The 21,341-nt window shown below is 39.2% G+C and overlaps 2 protein-coding genes across 3 annotated transcripts in view; one reads left to right on the forward strand and one right to left on the reverse strand.

Moving 5' to 3' along the window:
• The window catches only part of pcxb (pyruvate carboxylase b), a 340,834-nt gene that overhangs the window by 101,885 nt on the left and 217,608 nt on the right, over positions 1-21,341 (reverse strand). The window lies entirely within an intron of this gene.
• Positions 1-21,341, forward strand: part of LOC130232393 (leucine-rich repeat and fibronectin type-III domain-containing protein 4) — a 44,077-nt gene that overhangs the window by 3,565 nt on the left and 19,171 nt on the right. The window contains exon 1 of one of the 2 annotated variants that reach the window (XM_056462260.1): positions 16,597-16,660. The exons of the other annotated variant lie outside the window; for it this stretch is intronic. Coding sequence (XP_056318235.1) covers positions 16,615-16,660 — 46 coding nt within the window. The 5' untranslated portion in view covers positions 16,597-16,614. Of the gene's footprint in view, positions 1-16,596; positions 16,661-21,341 lie in introns of those variants that run through there. 2 annotated transcript variants of the gene reach the window in all.

Raw genomic sequence — 21,341 nt, forward strand, 5'->3', positions numbered from 1 at the left:
AAAAGTTACTATGTATGTAATTAATGCCTTATTAACTCAACTTCATGCAGTTTTGTGATCTAATCTAAAGTAAGGACTGTTGCTTTATAAATCCCTAATAAATGAAAAATAAAGGCTTCGTATCAAATGAACAATAATGTTTGCAATCTTTTCTAAAAAAAAATAATTACTGTAAAGTTTAAACATTGCTGAATAACAGGAGTGTCAAAATACGACATAAAGGATAAAACAACAACAATATAATAATTTAACAATATAATAGGATGCAATGTATAAATTGGACAGTAATTTTATTTTATATAAGGTTGAAGAGATTTATTTTTTATTTGAAGTACATTTGTGTATCTTCAAGCGAATAGGAATGAATAATGTTGTTTATTTTCTTTTTTTACCTGTTTAGAATTTAACTGAGCCCTTAATTGTCATTTATAAGTGATTTATAAAGCATAAATAGTCCTCACTTTAGATTAGGTCACAGAACTGGATGAATTTGACTTAATAAAGCATTTATTAACACACAAATTAACTATTTGTATATGCCTGAATAATAAGAATTATAAATGTTAATTTTAATAGTTTATTAATCATTCACTAACTCATTCTGAATGATCTTAAAAATCACCAACTATTTTGAAATTACTGATTTGTAATTAATGCTATACTTAATTAAGTAATGAAAAATAAATCATTAACAAAGTATGAAAGTACCATTATTAAGCCCATTATAAATATGCTTGTAAGTCAAGAATACAGAATTTATAGCTGCAGCAATAAACTGCTTACTAACGTTTATTAATGTAGAGTTAATGCTTAACAGATAATGAATTACTATTTGGTAATGCTTAATAAATGGTTCATAGTGTGTAGTTATTATAAAGTGTTACTGAGAACTTTCTTGTGCAAAATCCAGTAAGTTCAACATGAATCCACATAATTGTGCATTTCATGTGACAACAATCAATGCAGATTTTTCTAAAGGTTCAATGTGTTCATGTGCCTTTTAATGAAACAAAGCTATTCAGTTTGAAAGTGATTCCTGTGTGAGCTGTGCTTCATACATTAACATTCTCAAAGGTTTGCCGTATTGTAAGACACTATCCTACAGAAATTGTACTGATTGAAGTAATTGCTTCTGAATGCTCTACATCGGTAGACGTTCCATGTTGTAATAGTGCTCAACTCATAGTGGATTGTTTTAAAATACAAGGATATTTACAGATAACATTTATCATAGGGCAACATGGTGGCGCAGTGGGTAGCACAATCACCTCACAGCAAGAAGGCTGCTGGTTCGAGCCCCGGCTGGATGAGTTGGCATTTCTGTGTGGAGTTTGCATGTTTTTCCGACGTTTGCGTGGGTTTCCTCCAGGTACTCCGGTTTCTCCTAGTGTCCAAAGTCATGTGGTATACTGTAGATGAATTGAATAGGCTGAATTGAATGACTGTATATGGATGTTTCTCAGTGATGGGTTGCAGCTGGAAGGGCATCCGCTGCGTAAAACATATGCTGGATAAGTTGACAATTCAATCTACTGTGGCGACCCCAGATTAAACTGCTCGTACTAAGCCAAAAAGAAAATGAATGAATGAATGAATGAATGAACATTTATCATGTTTCATCCAGGAGGACTTCATAGGAATTACACAACCTAATGTCACTGTAATGGAAAATTAGGTATTTTACAAGTGAATTGCCTTCCTTTTTGCTTTTACAGAGCCACGTAAACACTGTAAAAGTCTTAGTTCTGTCAGAATCATTACATTTTATATAGCAATTATTAATCTAATTAAAAACAGAACACCATAAAAATACATTACCTCAACCCAAAAGCAACATTTCAACACCCAGAATGCTCAAGAAACCACTAAGAACAGCCGACTATGTCCTGTCAAACACATAGTCGGATTACAATAGCAACCACCAAGAATATCGTAGAAACAGAAAACTGACAAGTGTTCTCCCTCAGCTCAGTTGTTTGGGTATATGTGAACACAAAAATCACGCTCAGATCAACCAAAACAATCTAACCATGCTTGGAGTGGTTCACCTGCAGAGGGAAAGTAATCTGACCCAAAAGACCAACAAACCAGGATTTATCACACTGTATGATGAGTTATTATGTACACTGAATATACAAGCAATTGCTTTTCTAATGAGCCTCAGAACACATCATAGGTGCAATGCAAAGACAATGTGAAATACTTGTTCAGAATAACATATTTCAGAACAACATATTTCAGATCAACTGATACAAATACAGAGGAAACCTTGATACTTGCCATGATAATCACTCAGAGCAGCTGTCTATCCTTTCTGATGCATGACTGATATGATTAGAATGAATGACCAATGAGATGAGAGTTTATGTACACATGACACATTGTGTTCTGCTTAGAAATAGTTTTTCACAAAGCAAATGAACTATGGTGTGCAAAATGGACTTTGCAAGTTGTTTTATTAAGTTTTAAGAAACAGCGTTTGCAAAACTGGCACAACCAATGAATAATCTGGGGTGCATTTACCAAACAATGACATAACTCATGGCTGAACTATCATAGTATGATGCATCGTTTGGAAAAAGAGTGATGTAGTGACCAGTCCAAAACCATGGTTTCTCTGTCGCAGATCTGCCATTTGCACCAATTTAATTAAATTCAATTTACCTTTATTTGTATAGCGCTTTTACAATTTAGATTGCAGCTTCACATAGAAGATTATAGTAAATTGAAACAGTGTCAGTTCAGTTTTCAGTGCTAACCACATTAGTTATAACATAAAACGTCCATCATGACACTCTATATGGGGTGGAGTAACAATTTCTTTAGAGAAAATCCACATAACATTCATTCATTCATTCATTCATTTTCTTTTCGGCTAAGTCCCTTTATTAATCCGGGCTCATCACAGCGCAATGAACCGCCAACTTATCCAGCACGTTTTTACGCAGCGGATGCCCTTCCAGCCGCAACCCATCTCTGGGAAACATCCACACACACTCATTCACACTCATACACAACGGACTATTTAGCCTACCTAATTCACCTATACAGCATGTCTCTGGAGCACCCGGAGGAAACCCATGTGAACGCAGGGAGAACATGCAAACTCCACACAGAAATGCCATGAGCTTTTCTTGCTGTGAAGCAACAGCACTACCTACTGCGCCACTGCATCACCCCACATAAAAATTTTTTTTGTGCAAATTGTTTTATACAATTTGTTTTATACTTCCTTTACCAATATTATTGAAAATATTTGATACTTATTCTAAAACATAAACATAAACCACTTACAAAAAGCTAATGCATATTCTAATTTCATATATAAATCATCACGTTAATGGTTTTAATTTTTAGAAGGTTATTTATTAATAAATAAAAAAAAACAATATCTTCCTTATATAATAATAACAATGATACAATTATTTATATACTACTAACATTTTTAAGTAATTTTGTTTTTATCAAACCACTGCAGAAATATTCTAGCATATAGACCCAATACAATACATATACATTTCTTAATAAATAACCTAGGCTGCTGTAAATTAAACCATTAATGTAACCTATATATTTTTGTTTTTAGAAGCTTTGGAGACATAAAGTAGATTCCACTTTCCACAGGTCACCTATAGCTTTCGTCATGAGCCACAGCTGCGTTCATAATGGCATATATATATATATATATATATATATATATATATATATATATATGTAAAATTAGAACAAAAAAGATGGCATAATGATTTCAAAGTGCACTACGAACTTTTTACTTCATACAAAAAAGATCATGAGGCATGCTTAGTAAGAGCACCCTCATATTATTAAAACTTTAGTTTTGTCGACTGCGTGCCTTCACCTCTGCATAAAAAGCTGTTACACCGGTTTCACAACGCATGAGCAGCAAATACATTTTTCGGCATGCATGTTAACAACCGGGACTTGCAACGGGAGAAGAGCAGGTTCAGCAGGAGCGGTGTGTGAGGCGCCGGGTATGGCTCTCTGCGCACATGCAGAGATGTGTCAGTTTGCTTTTTGATAAAACATTGCTTTCACCAGCGTTGGTTCGGTTGCATACAGTTTGCCAATGTTCATTGGAATGATTAATTTGGGAAATGCCAAATCAACAAACTATGTTTGTAACGGCAGAATTAATTGGCTAACAATTAATAAAGACACCCCTGCCTGTTCAAAAATGTTTTTGTTTTTTTTCTTTGCTGACACATCAGTTCTGTATTTCATGTTCAATGACATCTTATTTTTTGTTCTACCGTATGTTTCCCTGCCTGTGTGTGGTGGTCGTGGGCACTAGTGTTTGAAATGAAGGACTAGAGGATGACCTTTCATAGTCATACAAAATTTGTCACTGGCTGACTGGATACACATGAACAGGTCAGAGAACAGCATTCTGCTCCAGAAACGGTTATGATTGTACACAAGACCTCACCCCCTGCAATGAAAGACAGATGTGTATATTCAGCTATTTATGGAGCTCAAGGTATATTGTGGGCCATTTATTTTTTGACCTCTTTTTACCACTTTCTCCCTCATATCTTTCTATAAACTCAAGTACACATTCAGCGATGGCTAATGCAGTGACACGCCATAAGAGAGATTGATTTTACAGTGCTACAGTGAAAACACAAGCATACACACTCACACACATATAGCTGAAGAGCTATGTATAGTGCTCTCTGTCTAAAACACACACTCCTCTATGCATATTCATGTGCACACATGAAGGACACTTTATACTGCTTTACCACTTTTATTCTATGCCTCTCTCTCTCTCTCTCTCTCTCTCTCTCTCTCTCTATAGTCTCTCTTCACACACAGGATGTACAGCAATACACAAATATCTTTACATATGAAAAAAAAAAGATTAAAATGTTACAAAAAATATTATTTTCTACATAAATATAAAACCACTGCCTCCATGCCTTCTTCAACTCGGGGGGCTTTTTCAGTTTCTTAATGACAATCTGCATTTATATAATTTTATTATTATTAGCAGTATTATTTATTATTTGCATGTTTATATTTGTTTTAATAAAAACAAGTTTAGATTTGTCCACCTGTTGGTTTTGGAGACTGCTGCATCACCATATGGGGCATACCAACATGACGTGTGTTTGGATATAACTCAGTTTCTTGACCACACTTGACTATTATTGTTCATTTATTTCTTTGCTGGACATTAGAACTGAATTTAGAAATAGTTTTGAAACAAATCTTTGCACTTAACAAATGAAATCAATTTCCTTTATGACAGTAGAGGAGTAAAAATAACGAGTGAAGCTAAAGTAAAGAGAAAGAAGCTGAATGGAGGGGGTTCGTTGTTTATCCTCGTGATGCAGATACTCTGTTTAACTATTTTCTCACTAGTGAAGTGTTCAGTTTTTCCACTTAAAAAGTCTGCCATGTAAATAGCGAATACGCCATGGCATGACGCAACTGACTCTTAAAGAGAATGTGAGATGAGACTCTGACTCGTTTAATGCACGTTATGCTTAAAACACACCCATAACTCATTAAGAGAATAAGCACAACCCTATTAGACCATGCATCCATCTTTAAAATAGCAAAAGTGGATTCGTACATGCCCTTATCCTTTTGCACCATTCACTTTAGACTTTGTGCATAGATCGTTTAAAAAGAGCCATTTCTGTCTATCTCTATTTCTCTATGTGTCTGTGTGTGTGTGTGTGTGTGTCTCAAAGTGAAAATGAGGTTGCTTTAAAGTAGCATGCATTCTCTTTGTCACCATTCCAACATCAATCCCTACAAAACCTGCTTCAATAATTTTGTTTATTTATTCAAGTTCTCCAAGCCTCTTCCTCTGAATTATCTCTTCCTCTCTTAAATACAAATTCCTGCATACATACCCTCCAACATCTATATTTTTCATTTTCTTTCTTATTTATGACATGTTGGTCTTTTGTCTTCGGAAAACCTTTTCTTTCCTCTCCTCTCCTCTTCTGTCCTCTCCTTTCCCTTCTTTTCCTAAACCAAATGTGTCTCACCTTCCTCTCCATCAATTCTCTCTCTATCTTGTCCTGGGTATGTCCCTGCAGCAGCATTATATAAACAGAACAAGTTCATTAGCAGTTAGCTTGTAGCTGTGCAGGAACAGCAGGTTGTAATGAAGGAGGGCAGATCATATAGAAAAGAAAGATGCTTGCTGAGCATTTAACATTTATTTATTGTTTTGCACAGTGAACAATGTGTGAAGACTTTGATACTTATTTCACCAAATTTGCTAAAATAGCTTGTGTCAAAATAAATTAACTGTGTATGCTAGTGTGAGGCTGATCCAGAAGATGTGCCAGCAGAGACCAGCTAAAAGTAGCTTAAGGTCTCCTTAATTTAGGCAAAACATACTTTGAGCTGTTTTATGGTTGTTCATTAATGCAGCATATAGTTTTATTTATTAAGTAATTACACAATCATGTGACAATAAAAACTCAACATTAGATTGTATCTAGACAACACTACACCCTATACTGAGCTTATATGGCTAGTGGATTAGGTCTTGTCATGTGTGTCAGGAACTATTGCCTCAAAAAGGATACAGCAGTTTTCAAAAACACCTACAATATGGGAACAAACCAACTGTACTAATAAGGAAAACACACTAAATAAACACTAAGGGCCCTATCCTACACCAATAAGACAATAAGGCGCAAGGTGTACATGGTGCAATTTGTTGCTATTTTCAGACAAGCGCAACTATCAGTTCCATGCTTTGCACCACGTTGTTTAAGTAGCAAATCCATTTGCACCACTTTATGGACTCATAGGAGTGCCAGTCTATAAAGGAGGTGTGTTAAGGCACATTGTTGGCGCGTTGGTATTGTTAGGGAAGCAGACGAACAAACAAGGTGAGTAAGTTATTAACGATGTTTATTTCCAACAGTGGAGCACACGAGGATAACTTAGGAGAAGTGAATGGAGTTTGGTTGATCTGATGATCCTTTGTGGCAGGTTGGACGACAGACACTGAGGAAGACCGAATGCACACACCAGAGGGCTTGCGGGGAAGACAGACTGATGATACACACAAAGCTGACAGGACACCGGGAACACTGGACAGACTGGAAGAAACAGAGTTTAGGTAAGTACAACTGCTGAGATCGATGGATAGTGATTACCAGGAGGTGTTCACTAAGAGTCCGCTTCGTAGGAACGAGACCGGACAATGAGTGAGGTGAGGTGTGTGCTTATATAGTGAGTCTGAGTGATTGGGTGCAGCTGTGCGTGGTTAATACTCAGGTGAAGATGCTCGTTGTGTGATACTAGTGGAAGAGCCTGGCCAATCCGTGACATTACCCCCCTCCCCAGGGCTCGCTCCTGAGGGCCTAAACCTCCGACGTCGTGGTGGTCTACCTCATCCTCGAGGTGCTGGGAATTCGGGGTGATTGGAGTGGAACTCTTCCATAAGTGCGGGATCTAATATATCGGATCTGGGGACCCAGGAACTTTCTTCTGGACCATACCCCTCCCAGTCGACGAGGTATTCCAGCTAACCACCATGACGCCGGGACCGTAGGATGTCCTTGACTTGGTAGATAGCCCCTTCTTCTAACATCAGTGGGGGAGGAGGTTCCTCTTCATGGCCAGGCTCTGTGGAGGGAATCAGAGGATCGTGAAAGGGTTTGAGAAGGGACACGTGGAATGTGGGGTGGATTCTGTACTGTGGTGGTAACTGTAACTTATACGTGACGGGGTTGACCTGTTCGAGGATGATGAAGGGACCAACAAATCTGGGACTTAGTTTTCGGGAGGGCAGTCGCAAGTGGATATCTCTGGTGGAGAGCCAGACCTTCTGCCCCGGAGTATAGGTGGGACCTGGAATCCTCCTTTTATTGGATACCTCTTTTGCTCTGCGTACTGCCCTCTGGAGATGGTGATGAGCATCGTCCCAGACCCTCTTGCTCTCCCGGAACCAGTAATCCACTGCGGGGACATCAGATGGTTCGCCATCCCAGGGAAAGAGTGGAGGTTGGAAGCCTAGGATGCACTGGAATGGCGTAAGTCCGGTGGTAGGTTGCCGCAGGGAATTCTGGGCGTATTCTGCCCAGCCCAGAAACTGGCTCCAGGAGTTTTGATGACCGTGACAGAAGGTCCTGAGGAACCGCCCCACTTCCTGAATCTTCCTCTCTGTCTGGCCATTGGTCTGTGGGTGATAGCCAGACTAGAGGCTTACGGTCACACCTAGCAGTTTGAAGAAGGCTTTCCATAGTCTGGAGATGAATTGGGGTCCTCGGTCCGAGACTATATCTTCTGGTAAACCAAAATTTTGAAAGACATGGTTGAACAGGTTTTCGGCTGCCTCTAGGGCTGTGGGCAGACCCTTCAAGGGAATCAAACGACAGAATTTTGAAAATCGATCCACAATGACTAAAATGCAGGTATTACCCTCAGATGATGGGAGATCTGTCATGAAGTCAACTCCTAGGTGTGACCAGGGGCGGTTTAGGATGGGCAAGGGATGGAGTTTACCTGTGGGTAGATGGCGAGGACTCTTCGACATAGCGCATTCTCTACAGCCTTTGACGTATCTTCTCACATCCCTCGCCATGTTCGGCCACCAAAAGCGTTGGGATAGCAGCGAGAGGGTGCTGTTGGCCCCAGGATGCCCTGTGCCCAAAGATGTATGGCTGGAATGAATAAGATCTACCCGTTGGTTTTCAGGGATGAATCGTCGATTGGGGGGACAGCCCGGCGGAATCCTGGATTCTGGAGTGGTGACGACTGTAGGAGCGGACCAGGTGATGGGACAAACAGTGATCTGTTCAGGGAGGATCTTGGCTGGTGTTTCCATAATTTCCGACTGATCATAAATTCTGGAAAGTGCGTCTGCTCGGATGTTCTTTGATCCTGGTCGGTATGATATCGAAAATTGGAATCGGGAGAAGAACAAGGACCACCGAGCCTGACGGGGACAGAGTCTCTTAGCTTCTTTGAGGTACTGTAAATTTTTGTGGTCGGTAATCACCTGGAAAGGATGTTTGGCTCCCTCCAGCCAGTGTCGCCATTCCTCCAGGGCGAGCTTGATAGCCAGTAGTTCTCGATTCCCGATGTCATAGTTCCTTTCCGCCGGGCTGAGCTTCTTGGAAAAATAGGCGCATGGATGGAGTAATGCTGGTGTACCGTGGTATTGCGATAGGATGGCTCCCACTCCAGTGGTCGATGCATCTACTTCAACCACGAAAGGTAGGTTAGGATTAGGGTGGGTCAGGAGTGGAGCTTGAGTGAAGGATTGCTTGAGGTTTTGGAAGGCTACGGCAGCTTCGGTAGGCCAGGAGAGTTTCTTGGGTTGATTTCTGAGTAGGTTGGTCAGCGGAGCGGTGATGAGACTGTAGTTGTGGATGAAACGTCGATAGAAATTGGCAAACCCTAGAAATCGTTGGAGTTCTTTAATGGTTGTGGGTTCTGGCCAGGAGACAATGGAAGTGACCTTCCGTTTGTCCATGCGAACCCCTTTTTGGTCGATGATGTACCCTAGGAACTGAACAGATGGTAAGTGGAATGAGCATTTCTCTGCCTTGAGGTTTAACTGGTGTCTTCTGAGGGTTTGTAGGGCCTCTGCAACGTGGTGGCGATGTTCGGCCTCACTCCGGGAGTAAATCAGGATATCATCAATGTAGACTATGACGGAGAGATGGAGGAACTCCCGGAGGACATCATGGATAAAGTTTTGGAATACGGAGGGGGCGTTGACCAGACCATAGGGCATGACCAAGTATTCGTAGTGCCCTGTAGGGGTCACAAACGCCGTCTTCCACTCGTCCCCCTCACGTATTCTTATCAGATTGTAGGCGCTGTGGAGGTCCAACTTGGTGAATACCTTGGCGGATCGGAGTTGTTCCAGGGACGAGGGGAAGGGGATATCTAAATTTAATTGTTCCTTGATTCAGGATTTGATAATCTATAAAAGGCCGCAACCCTCCATCCTTCTTGGCCACGAAGAAGAAGCTTGAGGCCGCGGGTGACGTGGACTGGCGAATATACCCCTGACTCAGAGCCTCCTGAATATACTCCTTCATGGCCTTAGTTTCTGGAAGGGACAACGGGTAGATCCTACCTTTGGGCATAGAAGCATCTGGAAGCAGGTCTATTGCGCAGTCCCATGGCCGATGTGGAGGTAGCTGGGAAGCTCTCTTGGGGCAAAATACGTCCTCGTATGCGAAGTAGATCTTCGGGATCTGGATGGATCGTTTATCGACTGGACTTTCGACAGATGTGACGTGGGGGGTAAGGGGTCTGTGAAATTGAACGGGCAGGTCGGGAAAACTACTGGATCTGCAGTCTTCACCCCATTTCTTTATTTCTCCTGTGCCCCAAGAGAGGATGGGATCGTGCTTCACCAGCCACGGGCGCCCTAGGATGATATCCATAGATGCACCCTCCAGAACCAGAACCAGAACCCACTTGGAGATTGATAGGTTCATATTTACAATGGATATGTGCCTGGGAATGGATATCGTTGGTTATAGGTTGAATCTGGTAGACGTGCGTCGAGGCTTCGGTGTTAAGCTGGAGGTGGCGACAGAGGGCGTACGAGATGAAATTTCCAGCTGACCCGGAGTCGATGAGGGCCATGACTGAAGGGGTAGTTAACTGAACATTGGTAGTGAGAGTATGCATCTTTTCAATGGGAGAACTGAACACACTCACCAAGGAACGTGCTGGACGAATGGGACAGTCCAGTCTGACATGTCCTTCGGCACCACAGTACATACATAGACCCCGGGTCAGCCTCCTCTGTCGCTCAGTGATCGTGAGTCTACCAGATTCCACGATCATTGGTTCTGGAGGGACGGCTGGCTCTGGCGAATGGAGGAGTGCTTGGGATACTGGTGGAAGATCATGCTGGTAGACCTTCAGACGATCAGAACAGCGGAGAGATTGTTGAATGAATTTCTCCAACCCCATGGTATCGTCGAGGGCTGCCAGGTGTAATTGGAGGCTGGGCTCCAATCCGAGCCGGTAAGTGGTGAGGAGAGATCGCTCATTCCATCCGCTAGCAGCAGCCAGAGTGCGTAACCGGAGCGCATAATCCTGAGTGGACATGGCTCCCTGTTTGAGATGGTATAACTGTTCTCCGGCTGCTACTTCTGCATCTGCACGAACAAAAACCTTCTTAAAATACTTGGTGAATGTTTGAATGGAGCTTGTTACCGGCCCAGACTGTTGCCAGATGGTTTTAGCCCACCGAAGAGCCGACCCAGAGAAAAGGGAGATGATGAACGCGATTTTGGACCGATCTGTGGGATATAACTCGGGTTGCATGGTGAATACCAGAGAACATCGTAACAGAAATCCATTGCACTTCTCCGCCCCGCCAGAGTAGGGCGCTGGTCGAGCCATGGGACTGGATGAGTGGGTGGACGGTGAAGAAGTGCTCGGTGCTGGTGGTGCTTCGGGAAGTGGAGCAGATGGTAATAAGACTCTCTTCAGCGAGTCCACCAACTCCTGAATGGGATCGTGATTGCTCATGCTGTTGATTGTAGTTGGTCCGGTCTTCTGTTAGGGAAGCAGACGGACAAACAAGGTGAGTAAGTTATTAACAATGTTTATTTCCAACAGTGGAGCACACAAGGATAACTTAGGAGAAGTGAATGGAGTTTGGTTGATTTGATGATCCTTTGTGGCAGGTTGGACGACAGACACTGAGGAAGACCGAATGCACACACTAGAGGGCTTGCGGGGAAGACAGACTGACGATACACACAAAGCTGACAGGACACCGGGAACACTGGACAGACTGGAAGAAACAGAGTTTAGGTAAGTACAACTGCTGAGATCGATGGATACTGATTACCAGGAGGTGTTCACTAAGAGTCCGCTTCGTAGGAACGAGACCGGACAATGAGTGAGGTGAGGTGTGTGCTTAAATAGTGAGTCTGAGTGATTGGGTGCAGCTGTGCATGGTTAATACTCAGGTGAAGATGCTCGTTGCGTGATACTGGTGGAAGAGCCTGGCCAATCCGTGACAGGTATTTTGAGGAACTGAGATAGACAGTGCCATTGACCAATGGAAAGCTAGTCTAAAGTCCAGCACAGATTGTGTTAGTTATGCCCCTATGCAATCCAAACGCTTATCAATTGCTTTATACACACAGGATGAACAGCAATACTCAAATATCCTAACATATGGGAAAAAAATCTATAAAAAGAAATGTTTCAAAATTATTATTTTCTAGAAAAATATGGGGGCTTCGGGTGGGGGATTCAGTTTATTCATGACAATTTGCATCTGTATAATGTTGTTATTATTATTAGTAGTATTATTAATTAATTAGTAGTATTATTACTAGTAAAACTAGTTTAGATATGTCATCCTGTCGGGTTTTGGACCACATGGGGCATAAGAATAGGACGTGTGTTTGGATATAATAATTTTTTTGACCACACTTCATTATTATTGCTTATTTATTTATTTGCTGGAAATTAAAACTGAATTTAGAAATAGTTTTGAAACAAATCTTTGCTCTTAACACATTAAATTAAACATGTAGGCTAATGGATGTCTTCAGTAGAGTGAGTTTCCACCATTTCCTTACTTTACGAAAGGAAAGGAGTAAAGTAAAGAGATAGTAAAGAGGCCGACTGGAGGATGCTCTTTCTATATTTTCACACATATGGTCTGTTTACAAATTCCGCTATTTAAAGAGCAAATGTAAATAGCAAATACACTATGGCGCGACACATAAGACTCTTAAAGGAAATGTGAGCTGAGGCTCAAAACACACCCATAACTCATTAAGACAATAAGCACAACCCTGTTAGATCATGTGCCAGGGAGTACACCATGTTTTTCTGTCCTTAAAATATCAAAAGTGGATTTGGATACACCCTTAATGCTTTTGCGCCATGTGCTTGAGACTTTGCGCTCAGATTGTTAAAATAGAGATTGTTTATTACATTATCACAATGCAGAAAAAAAAGTCTGTATAGCTTAGAATAATGGGACATAAAAATCTTTAATTAGTATAAATCCATGTAAAATCCTTATCACGGCAGATAAACAAACCTGCAGGAAATAAATATAATGCAAGATGTGGTCTGACAGATACAAGGATCATATTATAATGCTCATAATATCAAGCCTTTCCTGTGCATTAGTGGATCAGAGTTTATATTCTGCGGATTCACTGCTCTGAGACAGTGAACTCAAAAACAGAAGAACAGGAAATGAGGAGTATTATGAGAATGACCTGCTCAAAAAGATTCATATATGAAGGCAGACACAGACAGACAAATACAACAGGCAGATAAATTGGATGGGTGGATGGAAAGATGATGGAAGTCTGAAAAAAATTGAGAAAGAGACAGGCGTATGGAGGCATGGTTGGATGGATAATCAAATGCTTAAATGGATCGATGCTGAAGGTATGAATGCACTGTGCTGAGCAGGTCATTGCTGGGTCAGGTAAATAAGATTTTTTTGAAAAATTCACCCTGTTGAGTCAAAAAAATTCTCGGTTCTGTCTGATTTACAAAACATAGAAAAACATATTTTCTTCTTTTATTACTAGTTAGATTGTACTTTCATCATACACCTTCATCATACAGCAAACAAAAAACACAATAGCAATGCCCTGCATCCATCCAGAATACCATTCTAATGCACTGTCAATCACTAAGAATACCCAAGCAAAGCATTAGCAATCACAGAACAACATCCACTCAAAACACCCTAGAAATGCACTATAAACCACTCAGAGCACATTAGATATGGCTCAACCAACAACACAATATCTTAATAAACATTCAAAACATTATAGCAAACACCACAAGCTCCAAAGCAATACCCTTTCAACACCCAGGACACCAAAGCAGTACCCTAGTAACAATGCAATATTATTGCAATGTCCTTGCAAAATCTATCACACAACTATAGCAATGTCTCTGCAAGCAACGAGAAAGCCCCCCCATCCACAAATACACCAGCAATCCCTTACTTACAATCTAAGAAAGTCTTAACAACAGAACAGAAAACTATGGAATGCCTTTGCAAACAATCAGAACACACAAGCAACCACCAAGAAGACTGTAGCAATGGTCTACCAACAACAAAACAACTTAGGAATGCAGTAGCAGAAACAAAATGATATACCAACAACCAAAACATCCTAGAATTCAGTAGGAATGACAGAGCAACCACAGAACACCTAATAATGTCCTTGCATCCTTGAAAAGTCTAGTAGTTGTGGTTGTGGTAGTAGTTGTGGTAACAGTAGTTGTGGTAACAGAAAACTTCAGCATTTACCAAAACCTCTCAAACACTCAAACCAGCAAGAATAGTCTACCAATGCTTAATTAAACAATGAGTTCACCTTAAATTCTGTCATTAATTACTTTCCCTCATGCCATTCCCCTTCCCCATCCCCTTTTTTCAAGTCACATGGAATGTTTTGACAATGTTATTGCTTCTTTTTCTGCACTTTGAATGTCTCAGAACCATTCTGCCCTACAAAGGCAAAAGACCTTAACTCGCTAGAGTGTTGAATTGAGAAAAAATTACTTCTAAGATTTTTTGCTGCCCTGACTGATTAGTTATAGATAGGACATTGGAAAATTGGCAATTACAGTTAAAGTCAGAATTATTAGTCCCCCTTTGAATTTTTTTTCTTTTTTAAATATTTCCCAAATTATATTTAACAGAGCAAAGAAATTTTCACAGCATGTCTGATAAATTTTTTTTCTTCTAGAGAAAGTCTTATTTGTTTTATTTTGGCTAGAATTAAAGCAGTTTTTAAGTTTTTATAGACCATTTTAAGGTCAAAATCAATAGCCCCTTTAACCAATTTTTTTTTTCGATAGTCTACAGAACAAACCATCATTATACAATAACTTGCCTAATTACCCTAACCTGCCTATTTAACTTAATTAACCTAGTTAAGCCTTTAATCACCACTTTATGCTGTATTGAAGTGTCTTGAAAAATATCTAGTAAAATATTATTTACTGTCATCATGGCAAAGATAAAATAAATCAGTTATTAGAGATAAGTTATTAAAACTATTATGTTCAGAATTATGTTGAAAAAATCTTCTCTCCGCTAAACAGAAATTTGGGGGAAAAAATAAACAGGGGACTAATAATTCAGGGGGGGGGGGGGGGGTAATACTTCTGACTTCAACTGTACATGTTTTAGATATGACATTTATCTACATAAAAAAAAAAAATCTTGTGCTCAAACTTTACCTGTGACCCCTATTTTGAAGGTACTGTTCTCTGCTTTTGTACTGTGTGCAAAAACTTGTGCCAAGAAGTTGTGCCAAGGCAAAAAGCAGTAACTTCCACATGATCAATACTGCTGATCAACATTTACAAAAAACATAGTAACATCTGTGGTGTCCAGTTATTGTGCTATTTATTTTGATTACATTACAGCCATTTACTTATTTATATCCTGTGCTTTGGTTGCATCTGCAAATTACTTCCTAAATGTAATATATAATATATAAATAGTTTCTGTAATTTAAAAAGTAATTGTTTACAGTATTACAATAGTAATTGTCTCTGTATTGTAATATGTTACACTACTTTTGCATTAATTTTGAGTTAATTTTCGACATTATAGGTATGACCTAGTTACTAGACTGTATATCTTAATTTTAATGTATATTTTGTTGGTCAGTTATCTATAAACAAGAATAACGAATAACATTTAAGGTGAAACATTTCAAAACAAGTCCGCTGTATGTGCCAAAACACGATATTTCCGACAGATTGTGTTGATATGTTAAATAAAATAATAATCTAGCCTAAATAAAATTAAAGTGAGATATTTACAGTTTCAGAGAAACCTATATTAAACTGTTTTCAATATTAATGATCAATTTGAATAAACAGGAAATGCTTTTGCAATGTATTTGCAGCACTGAACATGTTCTCAGATTACCTTAGAAGAATGAACTCTGTTGGAAGGATGAGAGAACTCAGAAACTCATTGTCAGAATAGAGATGTCTTCATATTTGTGCCAGTCTGTCATATAAAACTGCTTAAAACACTGTAATATTTTAGAAAAGGTAGTTAATGTTTGCATAACCAATGATTGATCTCATCCACCTGTGACCCACACATAAGTATACAGCCCATTTTTTAATTACCTGACCGGAGCAGGGAGCACCCGCTGATATAACGAAATGATGTGCTCCTATTGCACATTGTCACATATGTGATGGAACCCGTCATGAAGAACAAGAAAAAAATTAAACAAGCTAGGTTTCTGCGATGCTGTTGTGAGGCATCACATGCATGGTATCAGCTGTCGTGAACTATGCCACATTACACGAGAACAAACAATTGAATCTTGTGTCACGATGCCCTTTTGATGTTTCCAAATCCCCATGACACCCTACATCAAGAAAATTGTGGCAAAATTGTAACAAATTCATGTGATCTGACCGGGCCTTAAGAACACCCTACTACTGAATACCTTGGCAACCACCCAGAACACACTAGCAACCACCAAGAACTCTTTAACAACCACCCAGAAAACCCTAGCCACAACATAAAAAATGCACTTTTCTCTGCCGTTCAATCAGCATTCCTCTCCCTCTTTGTTTCTCTTCAGAGAGTTCCCTTTCAGACGCTTGATGGATCACTGCTGTCAGCCCGTCATCCGCCTCCATATCAGTGTCTGTGAGTGTGCATGTGTGTTTGAGTGTAAGAAAGATACAGAAAAAACCTTCCACATCTCTGCCACTTCTCTTTACATCCTAATGACTTTGTGACATTATGTTACTTTGTCTAGTGCTCACACAGTCAGAGAGAGAGAGAGAGAGAGAGAGAGAGAGAGAGAGAGAGAGAGAGAGAAAGAGAGAGAGAGCAGTGGAAAAGGGTGAAGAAATGAGAGAGTTGATATACAACTGTGAGATGAGAACCAGCAAGATGAAAGCCATTTGTCAAAGCATATGTGTGTGTATGTGCGTTTGATCATGTGCACGTGTGTGTGTTGGAGATCATTTTCTATAAAAGCAGGAGACATCTGAGGATCATTGATTCTCTTTGTTGCACAGATAATAAATCCCCCAGTTCAATTTACAGTAAGATATTTCATTAGAGCACAGAAGTCTTTAATACCACAGATCAGATGATATGAATGGTATATATGGGGCTACACCTATCTACAACTCATCTTTTATATCCACACCAACCCATAATACAGACTTAAACTCATCATGACCTATGCCACCTGTCTCAACCTTCATTCTGGTTCGCTCAGTCCTTCTCTGCTTATGCACACAAATACACACACGCACATGCACACACATTGTTATTGGTGGTTTACAAAGACTTTCCATAGGCGTACTGCATTCTATCGTGTAAAATCTGCTTATTATATGACCCTATCTCACTATTGGAATGTCATAATATACCATTAAGTGTTTTTAACACTTTGAATTACAAGGACATAATGCATGTCCTCATAAACCACATCAACGTTGTAAAACCTACAGTAGGTACCATTGTCATTATACACATTTTTGCCCTTGTAAACGACCAAAACAGTGCACTCACACACACAAACACACACACAAGCACATAAACACAAAATTCCCCTGTTTTTATAGTAATTAAACTTACTATATTCCCAAACAAAACTCTACGTTTAGAAGACCTATTTGCAATTTTACACTATGAGATAAGCATGATTTAGTATTTGTTAACATTTTCCCATGGGCAACATGGTGGCACAGTGGGTAGTGCTGTCGCCTCACAGCAAGAATGTCACTCGTTTGAGCCTTGGCTGGGTCAGTTGGCACTTCTGTTTAGAGTTTGCATGCTTTCCCCATGTTGGCATGGGTCTCCTCCGGGTGCTCCGGTTTCCCCCACAGTCCAAAGACATGGGCTATAGGTGAATTGGGTAAGCTAAATTGGCCGTAGTGTATGAGTGTGAATGAAAGTGTATCAGTGATGGGGAAGCATGTGATGGGGAAACATAGGCTGGATAAGTTGCTGGTTCATTCCGCTGTGGCGACCCCTGATTGATAAAGGGACTAAGCTGAAAATAAAATGAATGAATGAATGAATGAACATTTTCCCCTCACAATATCAAAACTCTCCTTATCAAAACTCTCCTAAACTATCCTAGTGGGGACATTTGATCACCATAATGTTGCTTAAATTTTTGCAGCCTGTACAACTTTCTACAGCATGAAGTTTACCTCAGAAAAGTATTTCACTTGTCCAATACAAAATTTTAATCAGTTGAGTCTTTGCATGTCTGTATTTAAACCCGATTTAATGTGAAAAAGTTACTATTTTATGGATTTTCAGAAAAGTGACTTATTCATACAAATTCATGCGATATTATTTGTATGTACATACAATTTTTAAAAGGAGGCATGTCCCCAAATCCCACCCTCATTGAAGGATGAGCTAATTGTACCAAAATGTACAAAGGAGATCATGCAAATTAATGTGAAATATTGGGAGTTTGAGTTGGTTCATTCATTCATTTTCTTTTCAGCTTAGTCCCTTTATTAATCTGAGGTTGCCACAATGGAATAAACCACAAACTTATCCAGCATATGTTTTACACAGCGGATGCCCTTACAGCTGCAACCCAACACCGGGAAAGAGATTGAGTTGGATTTTCATGAAATAATAATAATAATAAAAAAACAGTTCTGTTTACCCCCTTATTGGATATTTTTGTATCACTATTCAGCAGGCTCTATTACTCCCAACACTTTGCTCCTGTCTGGCCTTTGAGTCTGCAGTGTGATTGAAAAATAGATGTAACTCAAGTTGTTTATAATCTAAATTGAATATGATGAGGCAAAACAACAAGATAATGTGAAACAAGCACAAAGATCAGCTGTATATTGGCACTAAGGTGTTGATAGCTAGCATGGTCAACTAAGCTACTGCTGGTACACACTGTTAATAATCATCTGGAATTTTTTAAACACAGAGAAAGAAAAAAACAACAAACAAAAATAAAAATCTCTGTAGCAGAAAAACAAATCCAAGTAACATTGTTTGAATTTTCAACTATTTGCAATGTTTATTTCTATCAAAAACGAGTGTGCTCATGCACATCCTAAACAATTTTCTGTGAGGATCTGGTCAATTGGAGGCCAATTTATATGTGGAAATGAATAATTTTTTCACAATAACTGGCAATGTCATGCTGGAATATAGCAACTCTACCATGGATGGTCAAGAAATGCAATGCTACAAACAGCATTAGTTACTTAGAATTAAAATAATTGTTGCCATACCTAAACACAAACATATTAAAGGGATGGTCCAGAGTGTGTTTTTAAGGCTTGGTTGTGTTTATAAGATGCAAAACAAAGTGTGCTCATGCTTCATTTGTAGAAAATCATGTTATTTTTTTCACATATTTTACTTTGATTATATACAGCAGCATGAAAACCACTGTCATATTTCCTAGTTCCTCTGAATGGCCCACCCTCAAGAGGCTCTGATTGGTCAGCTAACATAATGTGCTGTGATTCACGGATCAGCTCCATGTCACCAGGAAGCATAACGCCTCTAGAAGCACGCACTTTTGCGCTGTGTAAATACAGTCAGTCAGTGTAACTGTTAGCCGTATCAGTTTAAACCTGAATCAGACAGAAAATGAAGAAGACACAGCTAAATCTCATGCCTGCTCTCTAAAATAAAATCTTACAAGTGCCTTTCATATATATTCAGGTTATAAGCTTGTGTAAGTAATATGAGACGTTCACATATTTTTTGCGAGTTGGTTATTTGAGATGTAGATTGCAGGGAAATTGTCTGCATATAAAGACAATGCAGCCCTGCTGAAGATTGGTGGATGTTTACAGCGGTTTGAAGGATAAATATGAATTTCTACATACTGTTGACACCATACCGTTAACGCTAGAAACTGTGCATGTAATAGTTCAATATTACCAAATAAAAATACTTACAGGTTGTGGCTCACAGTTCTATTATGGTTGGAGGAGTTTTTAGCCTAATCCAGCACTGAACTGGGAGAGGTTCTGGAAGCTGTCCTTTGTCAAATGCTAGCTATATATTTTGTAGAATTCTCTGGAACATGATAAAATTTAATTGTAAGCACTTCTCTCTTTGTGTCATATCCTTTGGAAGCTTAAATACAGAAACAGAGTAAGCTCTGCGGAAATAGCAGTGTTTGGATAGTCATTTAGCTTTCTCTGCTATAACATTACAGCGCCTCTGGCCATGCCCCATCGCTGCACGGGGTGTATGTGCATGGTAAATGTGCGCAACCTGAAGCGTTTGAGATCTCACTAACCCAGATGTATTTTTTTGGACTCACCAAACTTTGTTTGCTGTAGGCTTTGCTAAGCTAACTCTGTAAATGTCTCGCTTTGCGTTGAACTTTGACCGTATTACATTCACAGAAGTTGTTTATGTTCACACAGCTACATTACACATTAACTAAAGTTTAAAATATGATATCGTAGTGGACCACCCCTTTAAATAATGACTGCAAATAATATCAAATCATAAGGTTATTTTGAGGTTGCAAATTGCTAAAATCTATTTTTTTTTACATTACTAATTTGTCAATACATTACATTGGATGTTTCATGCAATTACTGATTAATTTCAAAGACTTGCATCAACAGGTAATACACTCTTAGTTCGTGATAGCTATTAATTAAGGGGTTGTGCATGTATGTTCTTGTGCAACCAATAGCCAATCAGCCTGGTCATGATACCATTTCCTGCAGATCCAGAAAGATTATACAATTTCTGCCTCAGGTGTGATTTTAAATCTAGGTTGTACCACTGACTGTCCTTGAATGCTAATGGTTAGGTCTCTCCAGGTGTTATAGACTTCCTTGTCTCAAAAATGTACTTTGCTTCTCTATTGCTCGTCGCTTTATGAGCTTGTTGCCTGTTCTAAATTCTGACCACTCTCGTTGACAATAAATTGTGTCCTAGTGGGAAACATTTCCATGGACAGCATGCTACACTACACTCCCCTTCCCATTTCAGCATCCCACCCATGAATGCTTATACCCATCTTTCTCCTCTCAGCAGTGAGAAACTACAATAATAAAGTCACAATAAAATAAAACTATATAATAGTACAAAACAATAGTAGAGCTGAATCAAACGAGAATTTTATTTCAATTACAATTTACAATTTCCTTGTTTAATTTAAGTGGTTGTAAACAATTTATTTGGGCTAAATTTAAACAAACAAATTAAATTGAACATTACTAAATTTAATAGTAGCACTTTATAATAACTACACACAATGAATCATTTATTAAGCATTGGCATAGTGAATTTATTATTTGTTAAGTGTTAACTTTACATTAATAGACGTTAGTAAACAGTTTATAACTGC

This window comes from Danio aesculapii, chromosome 7 (assembly GCF_903798145.1).
Source record: "Danio aesculapii chromosome 7, fDanAes4.1, whole genome shotgun sequence".
Lineage (NCBI taxonomy): Eukaryota > Metazoa > Chordata > Actinopteri > Cypriniformes > Danionidae > Danio > Danio aesculapii.